The sequence below is a fragment of the Chaetodon auriga genome, chromosome 5 (genome assembly GCF_051107435.1).
Source record: "Chaetodon auriga isolate fChaAug3 chromosome 5, fChaAug3.hap1, whole genome shotgun sequence".
NCBI lineage: Eukaryota > Metazoa > Chordata > Actinopteri > Chaetodontiformes > Chaetodontidae > Chaetodon > Chaetodon auriga.
Window position 1 is genome coordinate 29,650,001 of NC_135078.1, and position 13,584 is coordinate 29,663,584.

General features: G+C 50.3%; 2 protein-coding genes across 2 annotated transcripts in view; one reads left to right on the top strand and one right to left on the bottom strand.

Moving 5' to 3' along the window:
• LOC143320580 (gelsolin-like) overlaps nt 1-338 on the top strand; it is a 12,223-nt gene extending 11,885 nt beyond the window's left edge. Inside the window, exon 19 of the mRNA XM_076730374.1 lies at nt 92-338. Within this exon, the coding sequence (XP_076586489.1) occupies nt 92-255 (164 nt within the window). The 3' untranslated portion in view covers nt 256-338. The remainder of the gene's footprint in view (nt 1-91) is intronic.
• A 74-nt stretch (nt 339-412) lies between these two features.
• On the bottom strand, nt 413-12,515 carry LOC143320579 (disabled homolog 2-interacting protein-like). Its single transcript, XM_076730373.1, has 18 exons — nt 12,264-12,515; nt 9,893-10,037; nt 9,632-9,804; nt 9,136-9,407; nt 8,689-8,897; nt 8,229-8,373; nt 7,929-8,073; nt 7,571-7,807; nt 6,462-6,651; nt 5,340-5,575; nt 4,872-4,963; nt 4,300-4,776; nt 3,482-3,756; nt 3,243-3,356; nt 2,785-2,907; nt 2,485-2,564; nt 2,299-2,386; nt 413-2,188 (listed from the first exon to the last, which is right to left on the bottom strand). Exons 2-18 carry the CDS (start codon nt 10,028-10,030, stop codon nt 2,018-2,020), a joined length of 3,165 nt encoding a protein of 1,054 aa, XP_076586488.1. The 5' UTR covers nt 10,031-10,037; nt 12,264-12,515; the 3' UTR covers nt 413-2,017.
• Between the last annotated feature and the right edge of the window lie 1,069 nt (nt 12,516-13,584).

The following is a 13,584-nucleotide window of genomic DNA, read 5'->3' on the forward strand; positions in this document are numbered from 1 at the left end:
CATCACTGTTCCTGAACCAGGTTCCAGGGATCCTCAATTCACAGACTGGACCTGGTCCAGGTGATTCAGGATGTGTGTGTTGTGTGTCCAGCTGTCAGGTACGTTGAGAGCGACCCGGCAGACAGAGATCCTCGGACCCCCACCGTGACAGTCAAACAGGGATTTGAACCGCCGACCTTCACCGGCTGGTTCCTGGGCTGGGACCACGACTATTGGACCGTCGACCAGCTGGAGCGCGCCATCAAAGACCTGTGACATCACTTCCTGTTTAAACATCATAGAGGAGCTCGTATTTCACTGCTTCGTTCTCATAAATAAAGCCTGTCTGTCAGCCGATGTGGTTTCTGGGGGGCGAGTGTGACGGTGTGTGCGGCCGCCGGTTGCGGACTCACTCATCGCCAAGGCAACAGTCTGATAGTGTAATATTTTATTGGAGCATCTGTTTATAAATACTGATCAATAAATAATAAGAAGATCTTTAACAGAAAGAGGTTCATAAATACAGAAGAACAGACAGAAGCCACAGTGAAGACAGAGTGTGTGTGTGTGTGTGTGTGTGTGTGTGTGTGTGTGTGTGTGTGTGTGTGTGTGTACAAACTATTCATCACAATTGAAAGTTTTGACAGTTTTACAATAAAGTCTGATGCTTACATTAACACCAGTAGAATTCTCTGAAACACATAAACTAGCAGCTAACTCTCTCACATCAACCTCTGAACCAGAACGACTAAATGTTCAACGCTACGGAAGCCCAGAGCGGCCAAACGCTCAACACAAGCAGACAAAGGTTGGTTCTCCTTTGCTGGAGCTGCTTCATCATTTTCCCCTACTTCCAGTCTGCGTGCTAAGCTAAGCTAAGCTAACCCTCTCCGTGAAGTGAAGCCGATCTGACTGATCGTAGCCAGGATGAGACTATCGAAGCCTAAAGAACTGAACTGTCGACATGTTGTTGCTGAATAAAGTTTAACTTCTACAAAAACTGCTTTACACCAGAGCCACACACAGCCAGTCCAGTCCAGTTTGTCCAGTCAGACCAGAGCCACCCACAGCCAGTCCAGTCCAGCTAGTCCAGTCAGACCAGAGCCACACACAGCCAGTCCAGTCCAGCTAGTCCAGTCAGACCAGAGCCACACACAGCCAGTCCAGTCCAGCTAGTCCAGTCAGACCAGAGCCACACACAGCCAGTCCAGTCCAGTCTAGTCCAGTTAGCCCAGTCAGACCAGAGCCACACACAGCCAGTCCAGTCCAGTTAATCCAGTCAGACCAGAGCCACACACAGCCAGTCCAGTCCAGTCTAGTCCAGTTAGCCCAGTCAGACCAGAGCCACACACAGCCAGTCCAGTCCAGTCCAGCTAATCCAGTCAGACCAGAGCCATCTGCCACCAAAATTGTTCCAGGTAGCTCAGCTAGATTACAGAACCATATGCAGACAGGTGTTCACGTTACTCCAGTCAGACCAGAGGTGTATGCAGCCAGAGCTGGTCTGGGGTCAGTTCAGTCACACAACGTACATAAATTTAATCTGGTGACATACAACCAAAGCTGCTCTAGATCATCTGATGAAACCAGAGCCACACAGAGCCAAAGGTGGTCCAGTCAGACTGGACTTGAGCCTGTCAGACCAGACTGTTCCAGTTACTTTAATTAAGCCAGGTAGATACAGGTGGGACTGTTCCAGGTGGTCTGGAGCTGTAATGAAGACGCGCAGTTTGGTTGCTGGAGGTTTCTGGCTCTCCACATGAAGTACCAAAAGGAAATAGAGTATGATGTAATCTTTGTAAAAAGTTCAAAAAGGAAACATGCAAAACAAAAGCAGGAACTGAGGGCAACCTAGCAACAATCGGAGGTCAGAGGTCAGATCCGTCTCTGTAGGAGGTGGCAGTCTGTGGCAACTATGACAGTGCTGATTGGCTGATTTAAAGAGGCGTGGTTAATGAATTAGCCCGGTCTCCTGCTGCCTCTCAAACATCATGCAGATAAGCCCCTCCCCCTCCCTTCCATCAGCGCCAATCAGAGCTCAGCAGTTGCCGGAGTTACGGAACTCTCCGTTCTCGGTGATCTGCAGCGAGGACGTGTTGCTAGGAGACAGGCCGTTCCTCTGTGATGTCACAGCGTAGCGTTCCTTCAGCTGCGTCAAAGCTGCCATCAAACGACTGTTGGCTGCATCCAGACTCGCAATCCTCTTCTCCTGATGGCAGACAGACAGGAAGCGAGCTGGATGAAAAACCAGTGTTCACAAGCAAAAAAAGAGAGCTGTCTCAGGCAGAGAGGTGGACAGACAGGTGGACAGACAGGTACCTGTGCCTCTATGATCTTCTGTTTGGAGTCCACCACTGCCTGCATGTCAGAGTGATCCTTCTTCAGCTCTTCCTCCACTGCCATCAACCTGCAGAGGTCAGAGGTCACACTGTAAACCTCACAGACAGACAGACAGACAGACAGACAGGAGCACAGACAGACAGACAGACAGGAGCACAGACAGACCTGCTGATGATGCTGTTCATCTGGAGGTCTTTGTCATCCTGCAGCCTCCTCAGCCTGCTCTCTGTGTCCTCCAACCGAGCCTGAAACACACACACACACGCACACATGGTCCTATTGGTTCAGCACTTTTGAACAGCTGACAGATTTCATTCATTTCTAAACTTAAATTTTGTGTTTTTATGAATGAAAACAAACTGGAGGAGATGAGAGGCCACACAGCAGCATGAAGCATGAAAGAATCAGCTGATGCAGGTGTGACTTCAGTCCTTCTCTGACAGGTAGATCAGGTTTGTTACACACCTGGTACTCCTGAAGCATGCGTTGGTTCTGCTGATCCTGGATCAGCAGTCGGGCTTCGCACTCATCCTGCCGCAATGCCGCAACTCTCAACTTCTCCTGCAGCAACGCAATCTCCTGCTGGTACTGAAAACACAGGCAGAGTCAGACCCAGTGCAGACCCAGGAGAACCAGTGCAGACCCAGCAGACCCAATGCAGACCCAGTACAGGCCCAGAGCAGACCCAGCAGACCCAGTGCAGACCCAGCACAGACCCAGTGCAGACCCAGCAGACCCAGTACAGATCCAGTGCAGACCCAGTGCAGACCCAGGAGAACAAATGCAGACCCAGAAGACCCACTGTAGACTCAGGAGAACCACTGCAGACCCATGAGAGCCAGTGCAGACCCAGCAGACCCAGTGCAGACCCAGTACAAACCCAGTGCAGAGCCAGCACAGACCTAGCACAAGGAGTCACTCACCTTCTCTATGAGGGCGTCGTCATGGCGATCATCCTCGGTCTCGCCGTAGGAGGAGGCGGAGTTCATGTTGAGCAGCCAGGCAGCCGTTCGATCCAGTGCGCAGGGGGAGGGAGCCTGAACACACCAAGCATACTTCTACAGAGCCCGTCTGCCATTTCTAATGACAACACTTAGATCCCTACTATCAGTGAGAAGGTCAAAGGTCAGACCAACAAGTTACCATGGTAACAGCCTATTACCTTGGCAGCAGGCCGTTGTTTCTCGGGGCTGTCTCCTTTAGACGATGATGATGTCTGTCTGAGCCGCGACTGGCCGCTGCTTGGCCAATCGGGACTCGATGACATCATGCTGCCGGAGGCGGGACGGGGCGGGTAGGCGGAGCTTCCACCGCCGCTAAGCATGCTGGGAGGTGTCCGACCTCGAGGAGGTCCTGCTGGAGCGGAGGAGGGGGGAGGAGGCTGATCGATGCGTCTCTGAGGACCTGAGGAATTCTGACGAGGAGGGGCGGAGCTACCTGAGAAAGAGAAGCAACAACAGTGACATCATGAGGTGCGTCTGTGACGGACAGGTCAAAGGTCACAGACTGAGTCCATTAGGAGAGAGGTCAACTGCAAGTCCCAGAGAGCACTGCTGTAGGAAACATCCAATCAGAGAGCTTTACATGAGCCTCTGTCACTGTTACTATAGAAACATTTATGCTGAGTGACGTCCTGATCTCTGTCAGACTCAAACCCCGACAGCTGATACCAGGCCGGAGGAGGTTTGAGACTCTTTCTGTCTAGATGTTGACAAGGTGCGACTCACCTGTAAGCTGGCAGTTAGTGGCATGTTAGTGTAGCTTTAGCTGCTGTTAGCAGAGAGGGGACAGCCTGTGAGTGGATCGACAGACAGTCAGTGGATATCCACAGACTGGGAGGAGAGGTTACAGGTCAGTCACTCACACCTTTTCAGCGTCTGGACAGAGTCTCAAACCTCGTCCAGCTCCAGGTGCAGTGCGGTCCTTCAGTCTACCTGGTCTCAGACTTCCTGCTGTCATGTTGTCAGTGATGTTGTTTACCTGTGAGGGTCTCAGTGAGAGACAGAGCTCGTCTCGAGTACTCCTCTCCACTGCTGCTGCTCGACATGGCCGACATCCTCTCCCCTCTCTCTCCTCTCTCCCCCCCCCCCAGCCCCACCGACATCTGGGTAAGAAATGCCGGTTTGGTTGTTGTGGCGTTCCTATCATCTGCATTTCCCTGTGACCCCGCTGAGCCGTCCGAAGGCGTGGCGTCCGTCTGCTGCCGTGGCGACGTGGTGGTCATGTGATAGACGGGGTTCTGGAAGGAGAGGGGGAGGAGGCCTGTTCTGCGTTGCCACTGGCCGTCATCCAGGCCATCGCTAGGGGAAGAGTCCTGCAGGTCGACCAGGGACAGACTACGGCTCTCATTGGTCAGATCTGGCCCATCCCTCCGGCCCCCGTTGGTCATTTCAAACCCCGCCTCGTTCTCATTGGGCTCCGAGTAGGATGAACTCGGAGCCGGAGAGCCCTGCAGGCCTGCAGGAAGTGACAACAGCAGAGGAAGACAGGTCAGAAGTCAAAGGTCACAGACTGAGGTCAGGAGTTATGTGCTGGTAAAGTTCAAAGGTCACCTGATGCGGGCTGCAGGCTGGATCCTTTGGTGACGAAGAACAAGTCTTTGTTCTCTGGAGTTGGAGACGGAAGTCTGGTGAAATCTACCAAACTACAAACACACACAGGTTTCCATCACTTCTGGGGACATTAGAGAGACTTACATTCATGTCCTGGAGACTGACATCGCTACTGTAAGTACTGAGCTGTACTACTGTAACTCTTGAGCTGTACTACTGTAAGTACTGAGCTGTACTACTGTAACTCTTGAGCTGTACTACTGTAAGTACTAAACATGAAGCAAGACAAGTAAACAGGTGGCACTTGCGAGCAGGCCATTGGTAAAGCCCTGACAACCACACCGAGGCCTGATTGGTCAGAGCTGCTTGGCCTTTAAACAGGTGTTTTCTGTTGATTGGTGAACTTTGCGTGCTGCTAGCAGACAAACTGAGCTGGATGCTAATGCTAACAGGACACATGATGCTAACCCTCCGTCCAGTCCGACACCGCCCTGCAGGCCAATGGAAGGATTGCAAGTCGCCAGAGGAGGAGAGAGGGGTGGTGACAGGGGGGGTGGGGACAGAGGGGGTGGAGACACCACACGCTGAGGTTCTGGAGATGAAACAACCACGCCCCCAGGATTAGCCACGCCCCCCGGCTTAGCCAGAGCCACAGACACGTCTCTGAGGATCCGAGGAAGAGGACCGAGCTTTGAGAGACACGACTGGAGAGAGAGACAGACAGGTGGGACAGAGAGACAGGCAGAGAGAGACAGTCCGTCAGTCGATCTGCTGGTGAAAGTCACAAGAGGTTCAGAGGTTTTGTCTGTATGGTGAAAATGGTGAAGATTGCTGCTTTAATTAATCATCATTCTTGTTGCTGTTGACTGAATTTCAAAATAACTTTAGAAATAACTTATGCAGAAAAGAAACTACACAAATGACCTATTCATTTATCTTTTTAGGTCATCCAATCATAGAGCAGTGAGGAGAAATGAGCTTATTTACAGGATGTAAATGAACGATTTGACATAAACCATCAGACTCTTATAATGGTACTCAACCCAAAACTTTACGTAAGATGTATTCTACTATGTCACTGCTGGACTTTAGGATCCCAAAGACTGTAAAACCATCTCATAAGTCAGGAAAACGCTTGGCCGTTAGCTACGTTAGCTAGCTAACATTAACACCGGCCATGTTTGGGTGGGTGAGCTCTGCATGCTCTACAGAAGCTCGTCTATTTGATGTTTCTCAGTGGTAGCAGAACCTTTCCTAGACGTCGTCTTTGCTGGGTGGTGCTGGTGGAGGACTTGGGTTGCTTTCTCTCCAACAGTTGGAGCTTTTTTAATGAGTTACAGGTCCATTGCAGCAGCACTATACTGCAGGTGCAGGATTACCTGGCCTCTGCCTGGTATCTAACAGCAGCGCAGTGTGAACAACACGCCTGTTTGTGTGACTGTGTTTGTGTGACTGTGTGAAATGGAAATTACATGAATTGAACGAAAACAAAATGATGGCTTAATGTGGACTGACATATTGGCCTAAATCGGTAAGTATAATTTTTTCCCCAAAATCTTAAGATGCCGGTCACCTGGCCAGGTGTGTTACCTGGTCGAGCTCGGTCAGCAGCGTGTGCAGGCTGGACAGCTCTCGGCCGAGGTCGATGTATCCGTCGAAGCCGGCGGTGTGGTTCAGTCCGTCTGGGTTTGAGATCTCCTGCAGGAAGCGCTGCATGCTGCTCCACTGCCGCTCCACAAAGTCATTCATAAACAGCATGTACTCTTCTTTAGTGCCGAACCTGCAACCACAGGTAACAGGTACAGCTGGGTTTCCCATACATTCATTTATTTGTGGCAGTTGGACACATATAGGCCATATTTTTGTCTGACGTCACGCTCGGGGTGGGAACCAGAAGGATAATGTCTCCCTGCTGCGTTCCAGGTCATTTAAACTCAGCGAATCGACAAATCGTGAACCTCAGCGAATCGACAAATCGTGAACCATCTCACTGCTTCCCGATTTGCCAGCAGCAGAAAAGACAACGGACAGCGAAAATCTGGAGGGATGGATTTCCTACGATTACATGACCTGAAGCACAGCAGGCCGCTGCTGGGCTCGGTCCAGACGAAGTCAGGCGGCGGTAGCGGCGCAGGTGAAAAGAAGCTGTGGTGCACAGTTTGCAGCAGTTTTAACAGAAATATCTCTGTCTGTTGATCCATCTGTGCTGTTTGCAGAGCACATTCAGATCGCTGTGGCTGAACAAATCGCTTATTCGCTCTTTATCGCTAATGAAGTTGAAGCAGAAGAGGCGTGTCCGACGATGGACTTGAACTTGACTTGGTGTGAATCATTTTTCTTTAGTGGTTACTGTTACATGATGTTTAGCCAAAGAAAGGCTACGACTGTAAAAAAAAATGTATTGTATTTATCGTCTTAACAGCATAACAGCTTAACAGACGTCAGAGCAAAATGGCCGCCATGTCAATATGGCCTATTGACTTTGTGTTTTTGGAGCTGCGCTGTCTCTTCCTCTTGCTCACAAACACATGACAGCATCTTAAGTTTATCAATGCTGCCAAAATATATTTATTATTTTATTCTGTCTGAGAACGACCCCTCTGTGAATGTGAGCCTTCCTGCCCTTTCAAAGTAAAAGCTCTCCAGTTCTTTCACAGTTAAAGCTCTCCAGTTCTTTCAAAGTAAAAGCCCTGACTTACTTGCTGAAGTTGGCGAGGGTCTGGATGACCTTGGCGATGAGGGTCAGAGTTCTTGCGGAGCGTTCGTCTGGGTACTCCTGCATCAGGTCGAACAGTGACGGTGACATCACAGCCGGACACAGGAAGCGCAGGAACAAGGAGGCGCTGATGAGACGCTCGCTGATGTCTGGTCGCCCACGGTTACCACACTCCTGTCGCCATGACGCAAACACCTCCTTCAGCTCCCGGGGGAAGACCCTGAGTGGGTGGAGGTTGGTGATGATACACTGGTGTATGACATGTGTGAAAATTTGATGACACAGTGTGTTTTCACTGTGTACAGTGTGTATTCTGTGTATGTGTGTGTATGACTGTGTACCTGTATGAGTCGAGGATCTTGCAGAAGGCGAGTTCGCAGCACATCCTCAGGTTGGCCTGATGTTCCGAGAGGTCAGAGGTCGCACAGCGAGACGGGTCGACCTCACAGTTCTCATCTGATTCATACAGAGCTTTAATGAACTCACCTGGACGGATGGGCACGCACACACACACACACACAGACACATTGATTATTATGCTGCTTCCTATTGGACCTCCTCTTGATCTCCTAAATGACAAATCAATGACAATAAATCAATAAGGAGGAAACGTTTTTCATTTTGTGTGTCGTGCTGGGTACCGAGGGCATCCTGCAGGTACTTCTGTCCAATCAGCTTCAGGTATTCCTCTATACTCTTTGTCGCCAGCGTGTTCTCTCTGAAGATCAGCTGGTCGTTGTCACGGCAACGGTCTACTTCTGACATCATGAGGTCTGTCAGGAAGTCCTGCAGAAAGGGGTTACCTTGTGAATGTACACAGGTCCTGTGATCAAACTCCACCTGACTCAGCAGGTGACCAACATGAGCTCAGAGGAAGTCGACATGAGTTTATCTAACAGACTGTTCAGTTCAAAGATACAACACGTGGAAGCAGAAAATGCCCAACTCTGGTGCCCTCCGGTGTCCAGTGCCCCTCAGTACGATGACTGCATTAAACCTCCAAAACCCTGTCCTGATGTACTGCTGTACTCTTTAAGACAAGTCACTGTTCTGCACAGCAGTTTGGGTCAGGTGGGGCTCAGGTGTGGTGGGTGGGGTTACCTTGGCCTTGCCGGTGCTGTGCAGGATGTGGACGAGTGCGGCGGCGAGCTCTTCTTTGGCTCTCAGGCTGATGGAGGCTTCCAGAGTATTACAGAGCAGCAGGTAGTTGGAGCTGATGTACTCGGCGAACTCTTTGTACTGCTCCATCGGCAGGATGACGATACTTTGATAACGAGTTTTGATTCGGACCGTCGGCACAGACGACTTACCTGAAACACAACACAGAGACTGTCGCTGAGTCACATGACTCCACGAGCTTGACATCATTGGACCTCGAACGTGAGCCGATGTACAAGTACTTTGTACTGCATACAGAAAACTCAGTAAACCTGCTCTTTGAACGAGTCCTGATGTTTCCCAGCAGAGGACGTGATTTCCTCTCTTTCACACTGACCAGTACCTTCCAGACCTTACAAACCCTGGGTCTGTCTCTCAGGCTGTACCTACCCCTGCTGGTGCTGGGCGTGCTCACCGCGTACCACTTCTCCACCAGCTGTCTGCCCGTCACCGTGCAGACGGGGATGTTGACCAGCCCGACATAGCTGCTCTTGTCCTTCTTCCTCTTCCTGTCGGTGTCTTTGTAGAGATGAAGAGTGACGGCGTTGATGGACGGCAGACTGCTGAAGTCGAAACGTTCTCCCCAAAAGATGTTGTCAGTCTTAAGCTTACAGGACGTCCGAGCATATAGACTGTCATCCAGACACAGCTCACAGAAGTACCTGAGGTACAAATACTGAAGTTACTCCATACTGTCATCCAGACACAGCTCACACAGAAATACTTAGTAAGTACAGCTACTACTGTTACTACACACTGTTAACACGCCTCACAGAAGTACCTAAAGTACAGATACTGCTGTCCATACATGCTGTGGACCCAGCTGACAGCAGTAGCAGTAGTGCAGTTCCTTGGCACAGTACACGCCGGGTGGAGCGCCCCCTACCTTTTCTTGGCGGGCAGGTCTTTGGCTTCGATCACCCACACCGTCAGCACGTTCTCCAGCCTCCTGCTGTTGTCTTTGTTGGGATGAACGGCTCTTCTCAGGTTCTCCATCCATTTGTCTCTTTCTGCCGCTGAACGACACGAGAAGCACTTTGTTCCTGTCGTGGTCGTTACCTAGGAGACATGAGGTCGGAGGTCATCGCCACGGAAACACCACGGGCGTGACGTGTAATGTTGAGTGTGTGTCATGTGTGTGTGTCACCTCGAAGCAGTAGTCCTGGCCCAGCAGGGAGGAGTGAACCGGTTTGATGATCACTGATTGGTCCATCCTGAGCTCCAGAGACGACACACAGCCGGCGCTTAGCAATGACTCCTGGCTACCGCAGCGCAGCCGCCGCATCACGCACCTGGAAGAACAGATGACAGCAGCGGTAAGTATGAGGGTTTACAGCGGTACTCGCTCCTGATGTCAGGAGGTCTACGATGAACTCATGAACTGCAGAAGCTCCTGATCAGCTCCTGAGCGTTGATCTGCAGACTCAGAGGGGAAGTGAGGACCTGGCATCTTCTGGTTGGATCTCGGTCTGTGTGTCCGGTAGAGTGAGAGGTCCAGGCAGGGCTGGATTAACCTGTCTGGGGTCAACGGTCATGTCGGCTCGACCTGAGCTTCCTGTTGTGATGGGGTGTACTGGGAGTTGCAGGTTATGACACACACAGGTATGATCTGCTGCTCGTGGCTGAACAGTGAATGCAGAGCTGAGAAGCAAATTAAATTAAAGACCAGGACCAGTGTCTTTGCTGGAAAGTTCTTCTGCAGATGTTCTGCAGCCTGTGAAGTCGAACAACCGTCCTCATGTGATGTCACTCGAGTCATCTTCGGGTGAAGTCTACAAGCTTGAAGCAGATCTGTTGGTGCGGAGTTAGAAGGAAGTGTGGCTACGTTAGCTGCTATAGTCTGCTTTAAAGACTTGAATGAAGTCACAGTGTGGAAATCCTCATCCATTCAGTTTCCAGGCCATCTGGTCTACAGAGAACACCTTTCAGGGGCTTCAGTCCAGTTCTTTTATTGACAGGTTTCAGACCAGTGTCAACAAAACAAATGCAACAGATGGATGAAAGGAAGATGTTGAAGGCTCAGCATGGCGTTAAAGTGGATGTGTCACATGCAGGCGACGGAAAAGGGTTAACAACACACCGTCTGCTTTTAACAAAACTACAAACAAAGCAGCTTCTGCAGATCTGTTCATGTCTCAGATGCATGAGAGTTTTAGATGTACTGGACTCTTTGATGTGTTCCAGCTCCCCGTCCCTGTTCAGCTGTTCTGTTCTCAGAACTCACCAATGTTTAGTTGGCAGATAAATCTTGAAAAGGGACTCACACTGTTGAACTTATTCTTTCTCGGCATGCAGGATGAGTCACTTTGTGGTTGCTGTGGAGTGAGCTGGATCAACTGGATGAAGATGAAGGTCCATTTGGAAAGAACTGAACATGCCACAGGATTTTAAAGCCTGTTGTCTTTGTCTCCAGTAACAGTCTGCTGAATTAGCCGTTAGCAGCTCCTGTTAGCTGCTCCTGTTAGCTGTGTCCTCATGGATGTACAGACAATCATCACTGTGTTACTGAAGAAAGGTTAAAAACGGTGACCGTCAGTTCTGCTGAGTGTTGTGTCTCTTCTACGTTTGCTCCTGTTGGACATCACAGACAGTGACATTGATGCTGGAGACGGCTGCTGACTGTGTGACTGACTGAGGACAAAGTCAATAACTAACTTTGCCTCGTGTCTCTTTTCTGACCGCTGCCGTCAACATCCCTCGCTGTCCTCGTCTCACAGTGTGAGGTCAGCACAGGTAACGAACCTCAAAGTCGACCTCCCACTCGAGGGGGGGGGGGGCAAAGAATACAGCTGAACTGAACTGTTGAATCCAAACAGACTCACACGAGCAAACGTCGAGCAGAAAAAGCAGTTTCCACACAGCGTTTTTAAAATCAACTGAATCAACACCAAATGTCAATAAGAACCTGTGAGATCATGTGACCAGAGAAAACAGGAGTTCATTTAGTGAATCAAACAGATTGATTGATGATTTCAAATCACCAGACGGATCACATTTGATCAGATGTGATCTGACATGAAAGCAGCTGAAATGACTCTTCACACACAGGGGGTTAATAGTGACCTCTGACCTCTGATGACACACACGTCTGAACCATCCTCACATGAGCAGGGTGATCTGTCGTTGCTCTGTTAGCTCATTATCTCTCATCATCTTAACGAGCTTCTTAATGTTAGCTGCTTACAATGCTAATTCTTCTGTCTGCGTGTGTGTGTGGGTCTGATGTAGCTTAATCTTGTTTAGCTAAACATGTTGGCTTACAGCATGTGACTAGCTTAGCCACATGCTAACACACCAGGCTAGCTGTGTGCAGACTGGAGCCACACATACGCACACACACACACAAAAACGCAGCATGCAAATCAGGGAGAAGACGCCAGTGCATGCATACAAACAGACACAGACACAGACAGACACACACACAGAAACACACACACACACACACACACTGCAGCACATTTATCTATTCAGTCTTACAAAGGCTGTTAATGTGTAAGAGGATCAGTCCAGATACTCACCGAGCATCCTGCCTGAATGGAGGAGGAGGAGGTGGAGGAGGAGGAGGAGGAGGAGGAGATGGGGGGTTACAGATCCATATTCTCCTTCAGCAGCAAGCAGAAGGAGGATGGAGGAAGAAAGATGGAGAACCTGCTGATCCTGATTTTGTTTGAAGACCTATCTGTCTGTCTGTCTGTCTGTCTGTCTGTCTGTCTGTTAGCTTGCTGCTACTGATGCTACACGGCTTCGGCAGCTACAGCTCTCTCTCTCTCTCTCTCTCTCCCCCTCTCTCTCTCTGTGTCTCTATGTGACTCGGCCGCCCTCTCTGTCAGCAGTGGCCCCTCCCTGCAGTGAGGCTGCCCTACTTCCTCTCTTCTCCCCCTCCCCCTCCTCCCCTCAGTGTCTCCATCTTTCTTTAATGCCCCCCCCGCCTCCTCAGATTTTGTGTTTACTCTTTTCTAATTTTTGACAAACTTCAGTGAGACATTTACCTGTTAACCAAAGGACTGTGTTGCTGACCTGTCAACAGTTCATTCATGTTTCGCACAGCAACACCGACGATCATCCAGTCAACCAATCGCAGACATGCAGATTAGCGGCAGTGTAGCCTGATGTGATGGTCAGAGATCAGCAGATTTATCAGCTGATCCAGCAGTAAAGTCTCTGTTTTACACCTCCAGAGGATCCTTCCCTCCAGTCCGTTTTACTGACCGACTTATTTACCGGACCACTTTCTCCTCCTCCACCTCCTCCTGGAGGATCCTGATCTGTTCTGAGGCACCTTCCAATGTGCTCTCGGTCTCCCCCAGGGTCTCCTCTTCCACAGGGAAGATCCTGATCAGGTGCTAAGGAACAGTGGGTCTCCTCTGAGTCCAGACACCCTGCCTGCTGGATCCATTGGCTCATTCTCTCAGCCACCACGCAGAGACCAGGACCACTGCTGAGGAACAGAGATCCACTGGTGATTCCAGAGCATCGCCTTCAGGACCAGCGTCCCTTGAACCACCACAGTCTGATACACACACACAGTATGCAATGATCAGGGTCTGTCATGAGGCGGCCTACAGGAACACTGTGTTCAGATAGTAACCTGGAGTTCCATCACCACGACTCAACAACAGCCATACTCTTCCTCATGCCGCTCCAGAAGATGAAGATCTCCCCGAACGTTCCCCATGTGGTGCCCCATAGCCTCCACCCACACCAAACACAGACTGTGACATATCATGTGAACAGCAGGAGCTCAAGTGTTCCACATGAAGCCAGAACCAGACAGAGGACCAGGAGGAAACCTTCACACTCGGATCACTGCCTTTTCAGACAGCTTCCATCTGGCTGCAA